General features: G+C 44.5%; 1 protein-coding gene across 1 annotated transcript in view; it reads left to right on the top strand.

The window, feature by feature from the left end:
* Positions 1-23848, top strand: part of LOC120053194 (NT-3 growth factor receptor-like) — a 157936-nt gene that overhangs the window by 33333 nt on the left and 100755 nt on the right. Inside the window, exons 7-9 of the mRNA XM_039000353.1 lie at positions 2888-2902; positions 8325-8380; positions 9333-9435. Of these exons, the coding sequence (XP_038856281.1) occupies positions 2888-2902; positions 8325-8380; positions 9333-9435 (174 nt within the window). The remainder of the gene's footprint in view (positions 1-2887; positions 2903-8324; positions 8381-9332; positions 9436-23848) is intronic.

The raw sequence follows: 23848 nt of genomic DNA, 5'->3' as shown, positions 1-23848 counted from the left end.
ATTGGAGATGTTTGGTTCCAACCACCGTGTCATTGTGAGATGCGGTTTGGGTGAACTGATGATCTCCGCATGTGTATTTCCAACCGTAAAGCATGGAGGAGGAGGTGTGATGGTGTGGGGGTGCTTTGCTGGTGACACTGTCAGTGATATATTTAGAATTCAAGGCACACTTAACCAGCATGGCTACCACAGCATTCCGCAGCGATACGCCATCTCATCTGGTTTGGGCATTAGTGGGACTATAATTTATTTTTCAACAGAACAATGACCCAACACACCTCCAGGATGTGAAAGGTCTATTTTATAAGTTGGACTGCAGAGTGAAGGAAAAGCCGTCAACAAGTGCCCAGCATATGTGAGAACTCCTTCAAGACTGTTGGAAAAGCATTCCAGGTGATGCTGGTTGAGAGAATGCCAAGAGTGTGCAAAGCTGTCATCAAGGCAAAGGGTGGCTATTTGAATAATCTCAAATATATATATTTTTATTTGTTTACCACTTTTTTGGTTACTACATGATTCCATATGTGTTATTTCAAAGTTTTGATGTCTTCACTATTATTCTACAATGTAGAAAATAGTAAAAATAAAGAAAAACCCTTGAATGAGTAGGTGTTCTAAAACTTTTGACCGGTAGTGTGGAGGTGAAGATACGATATTATTGGTGATGTTACTTTGTGTTCTTCTTTTTGATTTTAAATGCTTTATATGTAGATTTTCAAATGTAAGAGCGTAGAGACATTTAGAACAGTACAACATCCCCAGTCCTTCACCCCCCTACCCATCTCGCGACCCACCCTGCCATCCCACCCACCCACCCTGTCAAGGCATCATACCAAGAGAGTACAAAAACAATAGCAATAAATAATAACAATAATAGTAATACAATGGTAATTACAACAGCACTGCTGACATTAAAACTGTTTTCTATTAGCAGCTCCAACAACATTTGAACATCTTGGCCATGTTCTGTTATCATCTCCACCCGGCACAGCCAGAATAGGACTGGCCACCCCTCATAGCCTGGTTCCTCTCTAGGTTTCTTCCTAGGTTCTGGCCTTTCTAGGGAGTTTTTCCTAGCCACCGTGCTTCTACACCTGCATTGCTTGCTGTTTGGGGGTTTAGGCTGGGATTCTGTACAGCACTTTGTGACATCAGCTGATGTAAGAAGGGCTGAAAAATAAATTTGATTTGATGATTTGGCTTATAACAGTGCTCCTGAATCCTGGTCCGGTGACCCAAAGTGGCACACCCCAGCCCCAGCATCCAACACACCCGACCCCAATCAAGGGCTGAGGAAAATGTGTTATCAACAAAAAAATACAGATCTTATGCCAGAATTCGAATGCTGAGGAATGCTGTGAAAGATGATTGGATGTTAACGGGAAGAAGCAGCTTTCTTGGTAAAGGCTAAAGTGATTTCGGAATTGGGACCCGATTTTAAGGGATCTCACGATAATGGGATTCAACACATGGATGCCGAGGTTCATAGGCAGTGGAGAGCACAGTAACGAGACAGGAAATGTTGAAAGGCTTGACTGTAACTCCATGACAGCCCAAGTTGGATCAGCTCAAATGTAGAAACCTAGTAAACACATTTAGATATACACTACATGACCAAAAGTATGTGGACACCTGCTCAAACATCTCATTCCAAAATGATGGGCATTAATATGGAGTTGGTCCCCCCTTTGCTGCTGTAACAGCCTCCACTATTATAGGAAGGCTATCCACTAGATTTTGGAACATTGCTGCGGGGACTTGCTTCCATTCAGCCACAAGAGCATTAGTGAGGTCAGGCACTGATGTTAGGCGATTAGGCCTGGCTCACAGTCGGCATTCCAATTAATTCCAAAGGGGCTTTGTGCAGGCCAGTCTAGTTCTTCCACACCGATCTCAACAAACCATTTCTGTATGGACCTCACTTTGTGCACGGGGGCATTGTCATGCTGAAACAGGAAAGGGCCGTCCCCAAACTGTTGCCACAAAGAATCGTTTAGAATGTCATTATATGCTGTAGCTTTAAGATGTTCCTTCCCTGGAACTAAGGGGCCTAGCCCGAACCATGAAAATCAGCCCCAGACCATTATTCTGTCTCCACCGAACTTTACAGTTGGCGCTATGCATTCGGGCAAGTAGCATCTCCTGGCATCCGCCAAACCCAGATTTGTCATTCGGACTTCCAGATGGTGAAGCATGATTCATCACTCCAGAGAACGCGTTTCCACTGCTCGAGTCCAATTGCGGCGAGCTTTACACCACTACAGCCAATGCTTGGCATTGCGCATGGTGATCTTAGGCGTGTGTGCGGCTGCTCTGCCATTTCATGAAGCTCCTGACGAACAGTTCTTGTGCTGACTTTTGTTCCAGAGGCAGTTTGGAACTCGATAGTGAGTGTTGCAACTGAGGACAGGCGATTTTTACGCACTACGCGCTTCAAGCCCTCGGCGGTCCCGTTCTGTGAGCTTGTGTGGCCTACCACCCTGCGGCTGAGTCATTGTTGCTCCTAGACGTTTCTACTTTACAATAACAGCATTTACAGTTAACCGTGGCAGCTCTAGCAGGGAAGACATTTGACTAAATGACTTGTTGGATAGGTGGCATCCTATGACGGTGCCACGTTGAAAGTCACTGAGCTCTTCAGTAAGGCCATTCTACTGCCAAGGTTTGTCTATAGAGATTGCATGGCTGTGTGCTCGATTTTATACACCTGTCAGCAACGGCAGTGGCTGAAATAGCCGAATCCAAACATTTGAAGGGGTGTCCACATACTTTGTATATATAGTGTATTTGCTGACCAGTAGTAAAGTAAAAAATGTTCTTCTTTAAACATGCCTACATTTGTTGAATACATCACTGACGAATCCTTTTCTGTCTTCTTTTCCTACAGATTATGGTGATTATGGTAAGTGATTTTATAAAACAGTCAACAAGAAGTAGTACCATAAGACAAATTGTACCATGATATGCAAGAACCAGGAAGTCTCTAGCTGAATAAAACGTGATTTAAACGATTCTAGGGGGTTATGGTAAGTGATTTCTATTTTAAGACCGTCAACAATAAATGTAGGTAACTGCCAAAATAAAGGCAACACCAAGATAAAGTATCTTAATAGGGCATTGGGCCATCACGAGCTGCCAGAACAGCTTCAATGCATCTTAGCTTAGATTCTACAACTGTCTGGAACTCTATTGGAGGAATGCGACACCATTCTTCCATGAGACAGTCCATAATTTTGGTGCTTTGTTGATGGTGGTGGGAAACGATGTCTCAGGCAACGTTCCAGAATCTTCCATAAATGTTTAATTGGGTTGAGATCTGGTGACTGAGACGCACACATACAGTGGGGAGAACAAGTATTGGATACACTGACATTTTGCAGGTTTTCCTACTTACAAAGCATGTAGAGGTCTGTAATTTTTATCATAGGTACACTTCAACTGTGAGAGACTGTGAAAAATCCAGAAAATCACATTGTATGATTTTTAAGTAATTAATTTTTATTTTATTGCATGACATAAGTATTTGATCACCTACCAATCAGTAAGAATTCCGGCTCTCACAGACCTGTTAGTTTTTCTTTAAGAAGCCCTCCTGTTCTCCACTCATTACCTGTATTAACTGCACCTGTTTGAACTCGTTACCTGTATAAAAGACACCTGTCCACACACTCAATCAAACAGACTCCAACCTCTCCACAATGGCCAAGACCAGAGAGCTGTGTAAGGACATCAGGGATAAAATTGTAGACCTGCACAAGGCTGGGATGGGCTACAGGACAATAGGCAAGCAGCTTGGTGAGAAGGCAACAACTGTTGGTGCAATTATTAGAAAATGGAAGAAGTTCAAGATGACGGTCAATCACCCTCGGTCTGGGGCTCCATGCAAGATCTCACCTCGTGGGGCATCAATGATCATGAGGAAGGTGATGGATCAGCCCAGAACTACACGGCAGGACCTGGTCAATGACCTGAAGAGAGCTGGGACCACAGTCTCAAAGAAAACCATTAGTAACACACTACGCCGTCATGGATTAAAATCCTGCAGTGCACGCAAGGTCCCCCTGCTCAAGCCAGCGCATGTCCAGGCCCGTCTGAAGTTTGCCAATGACCATCTGGATGATCCAGAGGAGGAATGGGAGAAGGTCATGTGGTCTGATGAGACAAAAATAGAGCTTTTTGGTCTAAACTCCACTCGCCGTGTTTGGAGGAAGAAGAAGGATGAGTACAACCCCAAGAACACCATCCCAACCGTGAAGCATGGAGGTGTAACGAACGTCGTCGATCTTGGCTAACAACCTCCTTCCCTCAGTAAGAGCATTGAAGATGGGTCGTGGCTGGGTCTTCCAGCATGACAACGACCCAAAACACACAGCCAGGACAACTAAGGAGTGGCTCCGTAAGAAGCATCTCAAGGTCCTGGAGTGGCCTAGCCAGTCTCCAGACCTGAACCCAATAGAAAATCTTTGGAGGGAGCTGAAAGTCAGTATTGCCCAGCGACAGCCCCGAAACCTGAAGGATCTGGAGAAGGTCTGTATGGAGGAGTGGGCCAAAACCCCTGCTGCAGTGTGTGCAAACCTGGTCAAGAACTACAGGAAACGTATGATCTCTGTAATTGCAAACAAAGGTTTCTGTACCAAATATTAAGTTCTGCTTTTCTGATGTATCAAGTACTTACGTCATGCAATAAAATGCAAATTAATTACTTAAAAATCATACAATATGATTTTCTGGATTTTTGTTTTAGATTCCGTCTCTCACAGTTGAAGTGTACCTATGATAACAATTACAGACCTCTACATGCTTTGTAAGTAGGAAAACCTGCAAAATCGGCAGTGTGTCAAATACTTGTTCTCCCCACTGTATATACAGTCGTGGCCAAAAGTTTTGAGAATGACACAAATATTAATTTTCAAAGTTTGCTGCTTCAGTGTCTTTAGAAATTTTTGTCAGATGTTACTATGGAATACTGATATAATTACAAGCATTTCATAAGTGTCAAAGGCTTTTATTGACAATTACATGAAGTTCACGCAAAGAGTCAATATTTGCAGTGTTGACCCTTCTTTTTCAAGACCTCTGCAATCTGCCCTGGCATGCTGTCAATTAACTTCTGGGCCACATCCTGACTGATGGCAGCCCATTCTTGCATAATCAATGCTTGGAGTTTGTCAGAATTTGTGGGTTTTGTTTGTCCACCTGTCTCTTGAGGATTGACCACAAGTTCTCAATGGGACAAAGGTCTGGGGAGTTTCCTGGCCATGGACCCAAAATATCAATGTTTTGTTCCCCGAGCCACTTAGTTATTACTTTGCCTTATGGAAAGGTGCTCCATCATGCTGGAAAAGGCATTGCTCTTCACCAAACTGTTCCTGGATGGTTGGGAGAAGTTGCTCTCTGAGGATGTGTTGGTACCATTCTTTATTCATGGCTGTGTTCTTAGGCAAAATTGTGAGTGAGCCCACTCCCTTGACTGAGAAGCAACCCCACACATGAATGGTCTCAGGATGCTTTACTGTTGGCATGACACAGGACTGATGGTAGCGCTCACCTTGTCTTCTCCGGACAAGCTTTTTTCCGGATGCCCCAAACAATCGGAAAGGAATTCATCAGAGAAAATGACTTTACCCCAGTCCTCAGCAGTCCAATCCCTGTACCTTTTGCAGAATATCAGTCTGTCCCTGATGTTTGTCCTGGAGAGAAGTGGCTTCTTTGCTACCCTTCTTGACACCAGGCCATCCTCCAAAAGTCTTCGCCTCACTGTGCGTGCAGATGCACTCACATCTGCCTGCTGCCATTCCTGAGCAAACTCTGTACTGGTGGTGTCCCGATCCCGCAGCTGAATCAACTTTAGGAGACGGTCCTGGCACTTGTTGGACTTTGATCGGCGCCCTGAAGCCTTCTTCACAACAATTGAACCGCTCTCCTTGAAGTTCTTGATGATCCGATAAATGGTTGATTTAGGTGCAATCTTACTGGCAGCAATATCCTTGCCTGTGAAGCACTTTTTGTGCAAAGCAATGATGACGGCACGTGTTTCCTTGCAGGTAACAAAGGTTGACAGAGGAAGAACAATGATTCCAAGCACCACCCTCCTTTTGAAGCTTCCAGTCTGTTATTTGAACTCAATCAGCATGACAGAGTGATCTCCAGCCCTGTCCTCGTCAACACTCACACCTGTGTTAACGAGAGAATCACTGACATGATGTCAGCTGGTCCTTTTGTGGCAGGGCTGAAATGCAGTGGAATTTTGGGGGGGGGAATTCAGTTAATTTGCATGGCAAAGAGGAACTTTGCAATTCATCTGATCGCTCTTCATAACATTCTGGAGTATATGCCAATTGCCATCATACAAACTGAGGCAGCAGACTTGAAAATTAATATTTGTGTCATTCTCAAAACTTTTGGCCACGACTGTACACTTTAACCCCCTATGCTCCTTTGAGACCCCTCTTTCAAAGTCACTGAGATCTGTTCTTCTAGCCATGGTAGCCAAAATAATGGGCAACTGGGCATTTTTATACATGACCATAAACATGATAGGATGTTAATTAAGAAATTAACTCAGGAACCACACCTGTGTGGAAGCACCTGCTTTCAATAATCTTTGTATCCCTCATTTACTCAAGTGATTCCTATATCTTGGCTGTTACCTGAAGTACCATGACATCTATTTAATAAACAGAGTGACAAAATGGTAATGGGAGCTTACATTTGATTTCATTTAAATCTTCTGATATTTACTACCCTAATTCCAAACAGTTATTCCTACCATACACTGCCTACATTTGCTGAGTAGGACTCAAGGTTATAGCTAGACGCCTCTCTCATTGAAGGACCAACAGGCTCTAGGAGGGCATTTTCATTTAGTCTTTAATCTGTTCTAATTTAGGAGTTAAATGTAGAGGCACGCACAACCACTGATCTTCATCCCCAGGCCCTCAAATTGACATCATGCCGGAGCTTCATTGGGATATTCCATGCATAATAAATCCTGAATGCGGTCGGGAGAGAGTGACAGATTGTTACTGTCAGGGCTGGAAATGATGTTGGATGAGTGTACTTGGTGATAGGAAGACAGGGAGAGGAAGAGGGCAGGCAGAACAGGACAGATGGGTTTGTCAGATACACTCAGCACAGTTCTGTTCTATTCTGTTCCACTCCTCTACACTTCACCACACCGTGGCCTGTTAGCAGAGAGCATGATGGGAGGGAAACCCAGGGGAATTAATGTCTCCATAGAAGTGGATACAGATGAGGAGAGACTAGAAAAGGTCTCAGTTTATCAGAAATGGAAGCAGAGCTGTGAAGGGCAACAACCCAACTAACACTACACAGTTTATAAAGCATTAAGCATAACATCAGTTAGCTGCATGGATTGTGGGTCTGTGCTGTAATTCTTTCATCTGGTACATACTGTAGCTCAGGGTTGGACATAAAAGACTGTGAAAACACCAGCAAATAAGCTCCAAAAAAACATTTTTTTTTTGGTGGGGGGGGGGGGGGTGGATCTGTTCGCACACATAATACACAGAGTGTACAAAACATTAAAAACACCCTCCTAATATTGAGTTGTACCCCAACCTTTTGCCTTAAGAACAGCCTTAATAAGTCGGGATGGACTCTACAAGGTGTCGAAAGCGTTCCACAGGGATGCTGGCCCATGTTGACTCCAATGCTTCCCACAGTTGTATCAAGTTGGCTGGATGTCCTTTGGTTGGTGGACCATTCTTGATACACACAGGAAACTGTTGAGCATGCAAAACCCAGCTGTGTTGCAGTTATTTACACAAACCGGTGCACCTGACACATACTATCATTCCCTGTTCAATGGCACTTACATCTTTTGTCTTGCTCATTCACCCTCTAAATGGCACACATGCACAATCCATGACTCAAGGCTAAAAAATCATTATTTAACCTGTCTCCTCCACTTCATCTACACTGATTGTGACATCATAAGGGAGCATAGCTTTCACCTGGATTCACCTGGTCAGTCTGTCATAGAAAGAGCAGGTGTTCTTAATGTTTTGTACACACAGTGTATTTGATCGTATACAAATGTAAGCAAAACTTGAAATGGGCTGAATGGCCCGTGGCTGAATGTAGTTGATGATCCCTGCTGTAGGCCATACCCACCCTTCTACCCTGCCATCACGGATTACATCTCTGAATGTTAATCTTCATGCCTATGGCTTGTTCAGAATTATAGTGTAGACTGCATGTTATGTTTCAGGATATACTATACAGAACATACAGTATAACTCAAGGTTGTCAGTCAGTACTTTCATAAATAGGACCAATGTGTTCTTTGTTCTTCTTCACAGGGACTCCTACACCGACCATCACAGTAACACACAGGCCTGAGGAGGACACGTTCGGGGTGAGTTTGAGAACACTGTGGTGCTGTACTAAGTGGCTGTTTAAACCTAGTGGAGCTACAGCCTGCATACAGCACATAAACATCTTCTTTTTCCTGGGAACAACAACAAAAAGGAGGCTTTAGTTTGAGCTATTTTAATCTGTTTATTTTCCTTTATTTTTCACTCCCTTGCCTTGTAGCTCCCTCCTATCTGCCTTTTCCCTTGTGGCCACTGTGTTTAACAACTTCTTAAGAATGTAATTTCGCTCATCTTTGTGCTGTAATTGGTACAGGTTAGTGTTTTTTTTCGTCAGGAATCTTGTTCTGGAGGCAGCTCTGCAGAGTGGTCACTAGCTGGCACAGCCACAAAGTCATAAAATCTGATTTTAACCTTAACCACACTGTTAACCATACTGTCTATCCCTGACCTTAATTAGATGAAGACCTAAAAGCACATTTTTATTTTTTATCAAATTTTACAATATAGCCAATTTTGACTTTTGAGTTGGCCTATTTAAGGGGAAATCGCTCAGTTCTGCCTCCAGGACAAGAAGACTCATGACAATAAACATCAACCTGCATAATTGACTGGATGGAGATTATTTGCTCATTTTAAGGTTTTAATGGGGAAGAGAGCATTGACATGGGAGGAGAGAAGACTTCCACTTCATTTTGTGTATCTTTGTATTGTTTTTTTGCCAGTGGAGAACGGCACATAGAGGCATTGTTAATGTGCAGAGAGTGCCCTAAAAGTTTTTTTTGTTGAAGTAACTTATGTAAACCTCAATAGTCTACTGCACATTACCATATGATAAAATGCATTCCCTTTAATTTTCAGTAGTACATTGCACTACTAATCAAGTTTTCACAAACCCTGCATTCAGGCTTTATGCCTGTTGGCTTTTCTGTACTTAAGGTAGACATCTTCATTGTGAGATCTACTCTCACTAAACCCTGTCTTGTCCTGCTCCAGGTGTCTATTGCTGTCGGCCTGGCTGGATTTGCCTGTGTCCTTCTTGTTGTCCTGTTTGTTCTCATCAACAAATATGGACGGCGGTCAAAGTTTGGAATGAAAGGTAAGAAACACTAAGTGCTCTTCTGAAAGGAAGTTAGAATAATTTAGACCTTGTTTTTTTAGATAGCACCTCAGCTGTAAAAATATAAATTATACTGGGTTTGTGCTTCTGTGTCCCTTTCATGCCAAATACCTTGTTGTGTTATCTTTCTATGCCATACCTAGTCCACTTTCACATACAGTACACAGCTGTAACATTACACTCGAAAAGGTGCTATCTAGAACCAAAAAGGTTATTCGGCTGTCCCTATAGGATAACCCTTTGATAAACCATTTTGGTTCCATGTAGAACCTTTTCCACAGAGGGTTCTACATGGAATCCAAAAGAGTTCTACCTGGAGCCAAAAAGGGTTCTACATGGGACCAAAAAAGGTTATCCATGGGGACAGCCGCAGAACCCTTTTGGAACCCTTTTTTCTAGAGTGTACTTACAGTGGGGAGAAGAAGTATTTGATACACTGCCAATTTTGCAGGTTTTCCTACTTACAAAGCATGTAGAAGTCTGTAATTTTTTATCATAGGTACACTTCAACTGTGAGAGACGGAATCTAAAACAAAAATCCAGAAAATCATATTGTATGATTTTTAAGTAATTAATTTGCATTTTATTGCATGACATAAGTATTTGATACATCAGAAAAGCAGAACTTAATATTTGGTACAGAAACCTTTGTTTGCAATTACAGAGATCATACGTTTCCTGTAGTTCTTGACCAGGTTTGCACACACTGCAGCAGGGATTTTGGCCCACTCCTCCATACAGACCTTCTCCAGATCCTTCAGGTTTCGGGGCTGTCGCTGGGCAATACTGACTTTCAGCTCCCTCCAAAGATTTTCTATTGGGTTCAGGTCTGGAGACTGGCTAGGCCACTCCAGGACCTTGAGATGCTTCTTACGGAGCCACTCCTTAGTTGCCCTGGCTGTGTGTTTCGGGTCGTTGTCATGCTGGAAGACCCAGCCACGACCCATCTTCAATGCTCTTACTGAGGGAAGGAGGTTGTTGGCCAAGATCTCGCTATACATGGCCCCATCCATCCTCCCCTCAATACGGTGCAGTCGTCCTGTTCCCTTTACAGAAAAGCATCCCAAAGAATGATGTTTCCACCTCCATGCTTCACGGTTGGGATGGTGTTCTTGGGGTTGTACTCATCCTTCTTCTCCCTCCAAACACGGCGAGTGGAGTTTAGACCAAAAATCTCTATTTTTGTCTCATCAGACCACATGACCTTCTCCCATTCCTCCTCTGGATCATCCAGATGGTCATTGGCAAACTTCAGACGGGCCTGGACATGCGCTGGCTTGAGCAGGGGGACCTTGCGTGCACTGCAGGATTTTAATCCATGACGGCGTAGTGTGTTACTAATGGTTTTCTTTGAGACTGTGGTCCCAGCTCTCTTCACAGGTCTGTGAGAGCTGGAATTCTTACTGGTTGGTAGGTGATCAAATACTTATGTAATGCAATAAAATGCAAATTAATTACTTAAAAATCATACAATGTGATTTTCTGGATTTTTGTTTTAGATTCCGTCTCTCACATTTGAAGTGTACCTATGATAAAAATTACAGACCTCTACATGCTTTGTAAGTAGGAAAACCTGCAAAATCGGCAGTGTGTCAAATACTTCTTCCCCCCACTGTATACTTTATCTACTGCTTGTGTTGGTAAAGTATGTGGACAGGAAGGCGGAGGTGGGGGTGACACTCACCATACTGCAGATTTGATCACTGTGAAGATGAGTTTTCAGGAGTGTCAGTTATTCCAACCAATTCCAAATATGGCACAGTGCAGCCTAAGCGTATATTTTTGAGTCATGTCCAAGCACTACTTATCACTGTCTTCTTGTGGCTGATGCAGCTGGTTCTGCTGCATGTCGTGTTGGACTTGGTGCTCTCTGTGACTGATGCAGTAGTAGTAAACACCTCTCTCTCAGCTTCATGCCCTGTCCCTTCCCCTGGAACAGCCCTGTCTCAGGGATGGCTGTGCTGCTGTTAGAAACTGTATGACTGTGTTTACAGTTTTTCAGGTAACACATGCCGGCTTTGGCTGATGGCTGTGCATTGCCTGTGTAGACATAGCTTAGGAGGATTTGGGCCAGTGGTGTCAAACACATTTTCCCCCGGGGGCCTCATTCGGTCTTCAAAGAGGTCCGGAGCGCCGCACGGATAATTGGTTATTTTTCCTTCTGCGTCAGAAATGTGCAAAAAATGGTCCTCTATTCATAATTTTGGGAATTTCTGATGCTCCCTGACTGTCGTGCTTTCATTTGGGTGATTCTTAGCGAGCTGGACACAGTCAAGAAACTGTATAAATGTAGGTCCAATATCATTTCTAAACAGTTTCCATTTGGTTTCAGTCAGTCGACTGAGGTCGTCCCCCTGTCCTCCCCAATATTTTTTAATATATTATATACATTGAACTAAAACATAAACGCAACATGAAACGATTTCAAAGATTTTACTGAGTTACAAGGAAATCCGTAAATTGAAATAAATTCAGTATGGCTTAATCTATGGATTTCACATGACTGGGAATACAGATATGCATCTGTTGGCCACAGATACCTTTAAAAAAAAGGTAGGGAGGTGGATCAGAAAACCAGTCAATATCTGTTGTAACCACAAATTGCCTCATGAATCGTGACACATCTCCTTTGCATAGAGTTGATCAGACTGTTGATTGTGGCCTGTGGCATGTTATCCCACTCCTCTTCAGTGGGTGTGCAAAGTTGCTGTATATTGGTGGGAACTGGAACACGTTGTTGTACACGTCGATTCAGAGCATCCCAAACATGCTCAATGGGTCTGGTGGGTCAATGGGCCATGTCTGGTGAGTATGCAAGCCATGAAAGAACTGGGACATTTTCAGCTTCCAGGAATTGTGTGCAGATCCTTGCGACATGGGGCCGTGATTTATCATGCTGAAACATGAGGTGATGGCTGCAGATGAATGGCATGACAATGGGCCTCAGGATCTCGTATCTCTGTGCATTCAAATTGCCATCGATAAAATGCAATAGTGTTCGTTGTCCGTAGCATATGCCTGCCCATACCATAACTCCACCACCACCATGAGGCACTCCGTTCACAACACTGACATCAGCAAACCGCTCGCCCACACGAACCCAGACGTCTGCCATCTGCCCGGTATAGTTGAAACCTGGATTCATCGGTGAAGAGCACACTTCTCCAGTGTGCCCGTGGCCATCAAAGGTGAGCATTTGCCCACTGAAGTTGGTTAAGACACCAAACTGCAGATAAGTCTAGACCCTGGTGTGGACAACGACCACGCAGATGAGCTTCCCTGAGATGGTTTCCGACAGTTTAGCACACCTGTATTTGGGGAGTTTCTCCCATTCTTACCTGCAGTACCTCTCAAGCTCTGTCAGGTTGGATGGGGAGCGTCGCTGCACAGCTATTTTCAGGTCTTTCAAGAGATCGGTTTCAAGGACATTCAGAGACCTGTCCTGAAGCCACTCCTGCGTTGTCTTGGCTGTGTTCTTAGGGTCGTTGTCCTGTTGGAATGTGAACCTTCGTCCCAGTCTGAGTTCCTGAGTGCTCTAGAGCAGGTTTTCATCAAGGATCTCTCTGTACTTTGCTCCGTTCATCTTTCCTTCAATTCTGACTGGTTTCCCAGTCCCTGTCGCTGGAAAACACCACCAGGCTTCACCTTAGGGATGGTGCAAGGTTTCCTCCAGACGTCATGCTTAGCATTCAGGCCAAAGAGCTCAATCTTGATTTCATCAGACCAGAGAATCTTGTATCTCATGGTCCTCGAGTCGTTTAGGTGCCTTTTGGCAAACTCCAAGCTGGCTGTCATGTGCCTCTTACTGAGGAGTGGCTTCCGTATTATTGATTGAGGCCACTGTGTTCTTGGGGACCTTCAATGTTGCAGAAATGTTTTGGTACCCTTCCCCAGATCTATGCCTTGACACAATTCCTTCCACCTCATGGCTTGATTTTTGCCCTGAAATGCACTGTCAACTGTGGGACCTCATATAGACAGGTGTGTGCCTTTCCAAATCATGTCCAATCAATTGAATTTACCACAGGTGGACTTCAATAAAGTTGTAGAAACATCTCAAGGATTAGCAATGGAAACAGCATGCACCTGAGCTCAATTTCGAGTCTCATAGCAAAAGGTCTGAATACTTATGTAAATAAGGTATTTCAGTTGTTTCTCATCTCTAAAAACCTGTTTTCGTTTTGTCATTGTTTGGTATTGTGTGTAGATATATATTTTTTAAATGCATTTTAGAATAAGGCTGTATTGTAACAAAATGTGGAAAAAGACAAGAGGTCTGAAAAATGTCTTAATGCACTTCAGAAAGTATTCACACCCCTTGACTTTTTCCACATGGTGTTCTGTTACAGCCTGAGTTTGAATGACTACCTCATCTCTGTACCCCACACATACAATTATCTGTAAGGTCCCTTAGTCTAGCAGTGAATTTCAAACACAATTTCAACCACAAAGACCAGCGAGGTTTTACAATGCCTCTCAAAGAAGGGCATCTATTGGTAGATGGGTAAAAATAAAAAAGCAGACAATGAATGTCCGTTTGATCATGATGAAGTTATTCATTATTTGGATGGTGTATCAATACCCAGTCACCAAAAAGATACAGGCGTCTTTCCTAACTCAGTTTCTGGAGAAGAAGGAAACCGCTCAGGGATTTAATCATGAGGCCAATATTTACTTTAAACCAGATACAGAGTTGATTGGCTCTGATAAGAGAGAACATATGATGGATCAACAACATTGTAGTTACTCCACAGTACTAACCTAATTGACAGAGTGAAAAGAAGGAAGCTTGTAGAGTTTACAAATATTCCAAAACATGCATCCTGTTTGCAACAAGGCACTAAGGTAATACTACAAAAAAATGTGGCAAAGCAATTAACTTTTTGTCCTGAATACAAAGTGTTATGTTTAGAGCAAATCCAATTCATCACATTACTGAGTACCACTCTCCATGTTTTCAAGCATAATGTAATGAGTATCCTTGTAATCATTAAGGACTGTGGAGTTTTTCAGGATAAAATATGTATGAAAAGGAGCTAAACCCAGGCAACATTCTAGAGGAAAACCAGGCTGAGTCTACGTTTCACTCGACACGGAAATGAATTCACCTTTCAGCATGACAATAACCTAAAACACAAGGCCAAATCTACACTGGAGTTGCTTACCAAGAAGACAGTGAATGTTCCTGAGTGGCTGAGTTACAGTTTGGACTTAAATCTACTTGAAGATCTATGGCAAGACCTGAAAATGGTTGTCTAGCAATGATCAACAACCAATTTGACAGAGCTGGAATAATTTTGAAAAGAATAATGGGCCAATGTTGCCCAATCCAGGTGTGGAAAGCTCTTAGAGACGTACACAGAAAGACTCTAATATAAGATTTTTCTAGCACAGACTGGTCAATGGTGCTTCTACAAATTCTTGACTCAGGGGTGTGAATACTTATGTAAATTAGATATTTCTCAATAAATTTGCTAAAACTTCTAGAAACATGTTATTACTTTGTCATTATGGGGTATTGTGTGTAGATGGGTAAGAAACAAAATCTATTTAATCCGTTTTGAATTCAGGCTGTAACACAACAGATGTGCAATAAGTCAAGGGCTATGAATACTTTCTCAAGGCACTGTATATTTAAGCATTAAGTCCCGATATACCACGGCTAAGGGTTGTTCTTAAGCATGACGCAACGCGGAGTGCCTGGATACAGCCCTTAGCCGTGGTATATTGGACATATACCACTAACCCTTGAAGTGCCTTATTGCTTTTATAAACTGGTTGCCAACACAGTAAGGCAAGGAACTACACATCTAAATTGAAAATGTTGCTTTAATAAATACATTTATAATAAATACATTCCGCCAGAAAAAGTAGTCCGGACAAAAGTCTCTTTGCTAGACTGGTTGCTACAGTATGCAATAACCCCAGACTAGATAGCAAGCTTACATTAAATGTATGAAAAAAAAACAAGCATTAGCACCACTTCTGGAGTGACTAACACATGCCAATTATTTATTCATGTTGATCTGAATATTGCCATTTATTGTGCACAAGCGATTTTTTTTCTCCGTGTTATCGTTTGTTGTTGGCTTGCCCATGTTGTCGTTTGTTGGCTACACGCTGCTGGAAATGGATGCCGTTCATTTAACTGGGGGAGCTGCTGCTGTGTTGTCAGAGAGAATAGTGCTCCACCGCTTCCAGATTTGGCCTCCAGTAACTTTGAAGAGAGGTTTCGAACCTGTGTCCTCTGACAGACAATATTTATCGAACCTCTATTTCTCGTGCCTCTGTCATCCGAAAGTTTCTGGATCATGGTGGTTTGAAGGCAGTGGTTTGTGTAAATCTGCGACGGGCTAGATATTTTGAAGATCTTTGGCAGCGTTTTTGCGTGGGTGTTCACTCCTATTGGCTCTTTTGTGTACCTGAAACATCATACAATAGCGTTAGCTAATAGTTAGGCCTACATACAGTTGAAGTCGAAAGTTTACATACACTTTGGTTGGAGTCATTAAAACTCGTTTTTCAACCACTCCACAAATTTCTTGTTAACAAACTATAGTTTTGGCAAGTCGGTTAGGACATTTACTTTGCGCATGACACAAGTAATTTTTTCAACAATTGTTTACAGACAGATTATTTCACTATTTCACAATTCCAGTGGGTCAGAAGTTTACATACACTAAGTTGACTGTCCCTTTAAACAGCTTGGAAAATTCCAGAAAATGATGTCATGGCTTTAGAAACTTCCTATAGGCTAATTGACATCATTTGAGTCAATTGGAGGTGTACCTGTGGATGTATTTCAAGGCCAACCTTCAAACTCAGTGCCTCTTTGCTTGACATCATGGGAAAATCAAAAGAAATCAGCCAAGGCCTCAGAAAAAAATTGTAGACCTCCACAAGTCTGGTTCATCCTTGGGAGCAAATTCAAAATGCCTGAAGGTACCACGTTCACCTGTACAAACAATAGTACGCAAGTATAAACACCATGGGACCACGCAGCCATCATACCGCTCAGGAAGGAGAAACGTTCTGTCTCCTCGAGATGAACGTACTTTGGTGCGAAAAGGGCAAATCAATCCCAGAACAACAGCAAAGGACCTTGTGAAGATGCTGGAGGCAACAGGTACAAAAGTATCTATATCCACAGTAAAACAAATCCTATATCGACATAACCTGAAAGGCCACTCAGCAAGGAAGCCACTGCTCCAAATCCGCCATAAAAAGCAAGACTACGGTTTGCAACCAGCTCTGTCAGGAGGAAAGGGCCAAAATTCACCCAACTTATTGTGGGACGCTTGTGGAAGGTTACCCAAAACGTTTTACCCAAGTTAAACAATTTAATGGCAATGCTACCAAATACTAATTGAGTGTATGTAAACTTCTGACCTACTGGGAATGTGATGAAAGAAATAAAAGTTGAAATAAATCATTCTCTACTATTATTCTGCCATTTCACATTCTTAAAATGAAGTGGTGATCCTAACTGACCTAAAACTGGGATTTTTTACTAGGATTAAATGTCAGGAATTATGAAAAACTGAGTTTAAATGTATTTGGCTAAGGTGTATGTAAACTTCCGACTGTAGCTACCAGTTATATTGTCAGGGTACATTAGTGTCACGTTCTTTCAAAATCGAACCCAGAAGCAGACCAGGACAAGGAGAGTAGGAAGAAGGTGAGTATTTATTTACAAGTGAATGTGAATGGGTAGATATATCCAGGTGGCGTAGCGGGCAGCGGTGGTGAGTTGATGGGAGTAAATAGGTGGATCCAATGGGGTAGCAGAATCCTCCGACGACCAGGCGGGAATGGGGTAAATGATCCGGGTGAGTAACTGAAGACAAAACAAACGGAGGTAAGTTTAAGGCAAGCAATACGTAAAAAAAACAAAACAAATTCTATCCAACTTGAGGCTGATACTATGGCACAACATACTGTTCATGGTTAACGATCCGGCAGGGAATGGATGTCAGGTCCGGGCTTATGAAGAGGAGAGATGATGATCAGGACCAGGTGTGCAGATAGCTGATGGGATACAGGTGCGGGTAATCAGAACTCCCAACTGGCTACATTGCCCGGCAACCAGACAGGGTGCGTTCCAGGACGCCGGAAAAAACACTCCAGGACAGAACACAGGCAAAAAACCGACTCAGGAAACGGGATTCGTGACAGTACCCCCCCCTCCGACGAACGCCACCGGGCGGACTACCCGGAGCGCCAGGGTGGAGGCGGTAAAAGTCACGAAGCAGGTCATCGTCAAGGATCTGACGCCGAGCAATCCAACTCCTCTCCTCAGGACCATATCCTTCCCAATCCACTAAATACTGGTACCCTCGACCCCGCCGTCTGGAGTCCATGATGCGGCGCACCGTGTAGACAGGACCACCTCCGATCATCCGAGGAGGACGAGGAGGAGGGGGCAACAGAGGACTGAGGAGAACCGGCTTGAGGCAGGAGACATGAAAGGTGGGATGTACTCTTATTCTGCGCACAAACAGGACAAGCGGCAACAAACCTCCGGGTATCTTCTCCCATGGCAGGCCACCAAAATCGTCTGCGCAGTAGCGCCATAGTCCGAGCAACGCCAGGGTGACAAGCTATCTTGCTGGCGTGGGACCACTGAAGGACAGCAGAACGAACCGACTCAGGCACGAACAACCGACCGGGTGGACCGTTACCGGGCCCGGGCTGTGTCCGAAGGGCTGCCATCACATCCTCCTCAATCCTCCATGTAACGGCTCCCACGACAACGTTCTGGGGAAGAATCGTCTCAGTCTTGGCCCCACTCTCCTCCGTCTTGGAGAACATCCGGGACAGGGCGTCCGCCTTCCCGTTCTTCGACCCAGGTCGGAACGTCAGGGAAAAATTGAAGCGTCCAAAAAACAAAGCCCACCGGGCCTGACGGGAGTTGAGACGTTTAGCCGATTGCACGTAAGCCAGATTATTGTGGTCAGTCCAGACCACAAACGGTTGCTCCGCTCCCTCCAACCAGTGACGCCACTCCTCCAAGGCAAGCTTCACAGCGAGAAGCTCCCGGTTACCCACATCGTAGTTTCTTTCAGCTGGAGAAAGACGACAAGAGTAGAAGGCGCAGGGATGGAGTTTACCGTCAGTGGAGCTACGCTGGGACAGGATGGCGCCCACCCCCACATCAGACGCATCCACCTCCACAACGAACTGACGGGAAGTGTCAGGTTGAGAGAGAATCGGGGCGTTGGTGAATCGGCTCTTCAAATCTAGAAATGCCCGGTCTGCCTCAGGAGACCAACAGAACTTTCTGGTGCAAGACGTCAGTACAGTTAAAGGGGCGGCCACCCGGCTGTAATCACGGATAAACCTCCGATAAATTCGCAAAGCCCAGGAATCTCTGGAGCTGCAATCTTGTACCGGGCTGGACCCAATCCCGAACCGCCCGAACCTTCTCTTGGTCCATCTTGATCTCTCCCCTGGATATGATGTACCCGAGGAAGGACGTCGTGTGGGCGTGAAAATCACACTTCTCAGCCTTCACGAACAGACGGTTCTCCAATAACCGCTGCAGGACCTGCTTGACATGCAGAACGTGGCTAGAAAGCTCCTTCGAGAAGATGAGGATATCATCCAGGTAAACGAACACAAAAATACCAATCATATCTCAGAACGTCATTCACCATACTTTGGAACACAGCAGGAGCGTTGGTCAGTCCAAACGGCATCACCTGGTACTCAAAATGTCCCATCGGAGTATTGAACCCAGTCAACCACTCGTCCCCCTCTTTGATCCGAACCAAATGATAAGCATTACGTAAATCAAGCTTCGTAAAAACCGTAGCACCCTGTAAGGAATCGAAAGCCGAGCTCATCAAGGGCAGGGGATACTTGTTCTTGATCGTAATATCATTCAAACCCCGATAATCAATACACGGTCGAAGAGAGCCATCCTTCTTGCTCACAAAAAAAAATCCTGCTCCCAGAGGTGATGACGAGGGCCGAATGAGACCTGCAGCTAGAGACTCCTTGATGTAGGTCTCCAAGGCCTCACGTTCAGGTCGAGAGATACTGTATAACCGTCCCTTGGGAAAGGCAGCTCCAGGAAACAGATTAATCGCACAGTCATAAGGTCGGTGGGGAGGAAGGGACAGAGCCTTCTGTTTACTGAATACTTCACCCAACTCGTGATATGTTCCTGGAACCAGGGACAAATCAGGAGGAGCAGAGTCACTGACCTGACTGGAAACAGCAGGAGAACAGGCAGTCCTAAGGCAGTTAGCATGACACTCAATGCTCCAACTAGTTACCTTACCCGTCACCCAATCAAACGAGGGATTGTGTTCCTTCAGCCAGGGGTAACCAAGAACCAGAGGAACATGGGGCGAGGACAGAATGAAGAAGGAGATAAACTCTGAATGATTCCCCGACACCAACATCTTAACCGGTTCAGTCCTCATAGTGATCCGTGCCAGACTACTGCCGTTCAGAGTGGTTGCTTCAATGGCTTCCGGCAATTGCTCCTTGGAAAGCCCCAGCTGTTCCACCAAGTCGGCATCAATAAAGCTGCCATCGGCACCTGAATCGATAAGAGCGTTCATCTCTAAGCTCTGATCCTTATTCATAAGGGTCGCAGGAAAACGGGGTCTGACAGGATCCTTGAGAGATTGAAACTGGCTCGCTAAAATTCCTCCCAAAACTAGCGAGCCGGGCAGTTTAACGGGCGCTGTGGACAAGCGGAGATGTAATGTCCCGAGCTACCACAGTAGAAACAGCTGTTGGTCTCACGTCTACGTTGGCGCTCCTCCTTAGTTAGCCCGTGTCGCCCCACTTGCATTGGTTCAGAATCTGGTGGCAAGACCCCTCCACTAATCCCGTGTGGGGAATAACGATCAATACGTTCTGGTTCACTTCCTGAACCGAATGGTAACCGAGTTGCTGATTGATTGGATGGGCCCCACTGCTTCTCCCTCCTTCTCTCTCGGACTCTATTATCTACCCGAATAGATAAAGTGACCAAGCTGTCTAGGTCACTAGGCTCTGGATAGGATATCAGCTCGTCCTTGAGTTGCTCCGACAACCCCTGGTAAAAAGCCGCTTGTAGTGACTCCTCATTCCAACCACTCTCCACAGCCAATGTCCTGAACTCGATCATAAAGTCTGCCACACTGCGAGCTCCTTGGCGAAGAGTGAACAAACGTTTAGCTGCGTCCTTACCTCGGACTGGATGGTCAAAAAGCTTTCTCATCTCTCCCGTGAACTCCAGGTATGAAGCCATGCAGGTCCCCTGTCGTTCCCAAACGGCTGAAGCCCATTCCAGAGCTCTTCCACGCAGCAGTTCAATAACAAAGGCTATCCTAGCCTTGTCAGTGGCATAAGAATGGGGCTGCAGATCAAACACTAACCCACACTGCATAAGAAACGAACGGCATCTTCCCAAATCCCCTTCATATTTATCAGGCGTCGGTACCTTGGGTTCACGGAAGGAAACCGCTCCAGACACGGCAGGTGAGATGGGTGAAACAGGTGGTGAATGAATCGCCGGCAAACTGAGCTGATCCTGGATTTGTGTCAAGCTAGTAGATAAGTTCTGGATTGAACCCGCTATCTCCTGTAGCGTCATCTTGTGTTGTCCCAATGTCTTCCCCTGCTGGGTAATGGCATGGCAAACGGAGTCCAGGTCCGCTGGGTTCATCCTTGGCCGGATCGTTCTGTCACGTACTTTCAAAATCGAACCCAGAAGCAGACCAGGACAAGGAGAGTAGGAAGAAGGTGAGTATTTATTTACAAGTGAATGTGAATGGGTAGATATATCCAGGTGGCGTAGCGGGCAGCGGTGGTGAGTTGATGGGAGTAAATAGGTGGATCCAATGGGGTAGCAGAATCCTCCGACGACCAGGCGGGAATGGGGTAAATGATCCGGGTGAGTAACTGAAGACAAAACAAACGGAGGTAAGTTTAAGGCAAGCAATACGTAAAAAACAACAAAACAAATTCTATCCAACTTGAGGCTGATACTATGGCACAACATACTGTTCATGGCTAACGATCCGGCAGGGAATGGATGTCAGGTCCGGGCTTATGAAGAGGAGAGATGATGATCAGGACCAGGTGTGCAGATAGCTGATGGGATACAGGTGCGGGTAATCAGAACTCCCAACTGGCTACATTGCCCGGCAACCAGACAGGGTGCGTTCCAGGACGCCGGAAAAAACACTCCAGGACAGAACACAGGCAAAAAACCGACTCAGGAAACGGGATTCGTGACAATTAGAATGATTTAGCTAGTTAAGTTACATACCATACCTAGCCGTTCAGCTTTATCATGGCCCCTCTTCCCTCAACTTTTTAATTACGCCGACAGACACATTGTTGGTCGTTGTGAATTTGGTGTCCTTCTGTATACTCCATGCCAAACTGACAGGGGGGTCGTTGATTTGTCGGTTCAAACCAGCTCTGAGTCCAGCGTAGCTGCTAATCCCATATTCTTCGGCATTCATGTTTCTCACTGAACCATACAAGTCCCCTTAGAATGACGTTCAGCTCCGTTTTTGTTGTATTCCCAAACTCACAATGCATCCCTTTTTCTGCACACCAGTCAGTGAATCAGGTATGTGCCCGCTTTGTTTGTTTCACAATGTTCTTTTCGTTTCGGTTTCTCTCAAGTTAATCTAAACGTTTATTTTGTACATCGGCATGTCAAACTATTGTTGATGTAGCCATTTTATCGAGGTGAAAAGGCTAAACGTCATAGTCATGGTTTACGGTCTCACATACACACGGCTAAATGCTGTTTTAGCCAATCAGTATCCAGGATCCAAACTACCGGTTTATATATATATATGTGTGTGTGTGTATTTTTTTAATTTTTATTTTTTATTTTTTTATTGTCAAACCACCCGTGAGCCAGATTGGACCCCCGGCCCAGGGGCAGTATGTTTGACACCCCTGATTTAGACAATCTCTCTGTCTCTCTTTTTCTGCTTTATTGTTAGATGGAAGATAGTGTTTTTAAAGCGCCCTTGTGAAACCTTACTACATTTGTGTGTAAGTGTACCAATTATGGAATTGCTGCCACAAACACACACACATCAAAGGATGTTCAATGCATTGCTTCTTACTGTCTGGAGGCCTGTAGCATTGTCATTTGACTTTCATCATCAAGTGGAACTCTAATTTACAATGAGTATACCAAACATTAGGAACACCTTCCTAATATTGAGCTCAGAACAACCTCAATTCGTCGAGGCATGGACTCTACAAGGTGTCCAATGTGTTCAGCAGGGATGCTGGCCCATGTTGGCTGGATGTCCTTTGAGTTTTGGACCAGTCTTGATACATATGGGAATCTGTTGAGCGTGAAAAAAACAGCAGCGTTGCAGTTCTTGACACAAACCGGTGTACCTGGAACCTACTACCATACCCCGTTCAAAGGCACTTAAATATTTTGTCTTGACACTTCTTTAACCTGTCTCCTACCCTTCATCTACACTGATTGAAGTGGAGTTAACAAGTGACATCAATAATGGATCATTCACCTGGTCAGTCTATGTCATGGAAAGAGCAGGTGTTCTTAATGTTTAGTACACTCAGTTCTCAATTTCTAGTTTAGATTATTTGTGTATTGTATTTGTAAGACATTCTACTGCACTGTTGGAGCTAGAAACATAAGCATTTCACTGCACCTGCCATAACACCTGCAAATCTGTGTACGCGACCAATAATCTTTGATTTGATTTGCAAAGTAATCAGTCCCTGTATCTGATGTTAACAACATTAGAATGCCCCCAGGCCTCCCTATGAAGCCTGTAGTCCTCTAATGAATGCATATACCGCTGGCTGACTGCTTGCCTTGGCACTTTGCCATCTCCACATCGACTTTCTCCATTTCACTCTTGTCCCACAGGGGGCTGTTTTCTCCTCCTCCTGGCTCTATCCCCACATCTCTTCTCTTCCTCCACCCCCTTCCCCTTCTGTGCTTCCTCTCCCTCTGTTTGACAACAACAGAAAGTGCTCTCAATCCTTTTTAACCAAGTTAATTAAAAGCAGATTAAGTTGATAACATCATCGGATGTGGAATAAAAAAAAAAGGAAGAAGAAATGGGGGGGAAGAGAGTGAGATAGTTGCAGACGTCGGCAGGCAGAGTGCTGGCGGGCTGACGGTAACGGTACTGCAGGAGGGAGGGAGCAGCCGGTTCCGATTGCTTTACTCTCCCAGCTGTTTACATGTGGACACACAATATCTCCTAGTTCCGCTGCTCTGCATGCATCCCCAGGCCTCGTTCTCTCTCACACAGATACATCCTGCCTTGGGTGTTATTTACGTTTATTGGTTTATCTGATTGGGAGTCCTCATATGTCCTCGGTTAGCTGTGAGACGTGACTGCCACCAGCCAGCACCACGCCACTCCCCCGTGTGAAT

The sequence above is a fragment of the Salvelinus namaycush genome, chromosome 9 (assembly GCF_016432855.1).
Source record: "Salvelinus namaycush isolate Seneca chromosome 9, SaNama_1.0, whole genome shotgun sequence".
NCBI lineage: Eukaryota > Metazoa > Chordata > Actinopteri > Salmoniformes > Salmonidae > Salvelinus > Salvelinus namaycush.
The sequence above is the reverse complement of the archived record's forward strand: the minus strand, read 5'-3'. Positions and strand labels throughout refer to the sequence as shown.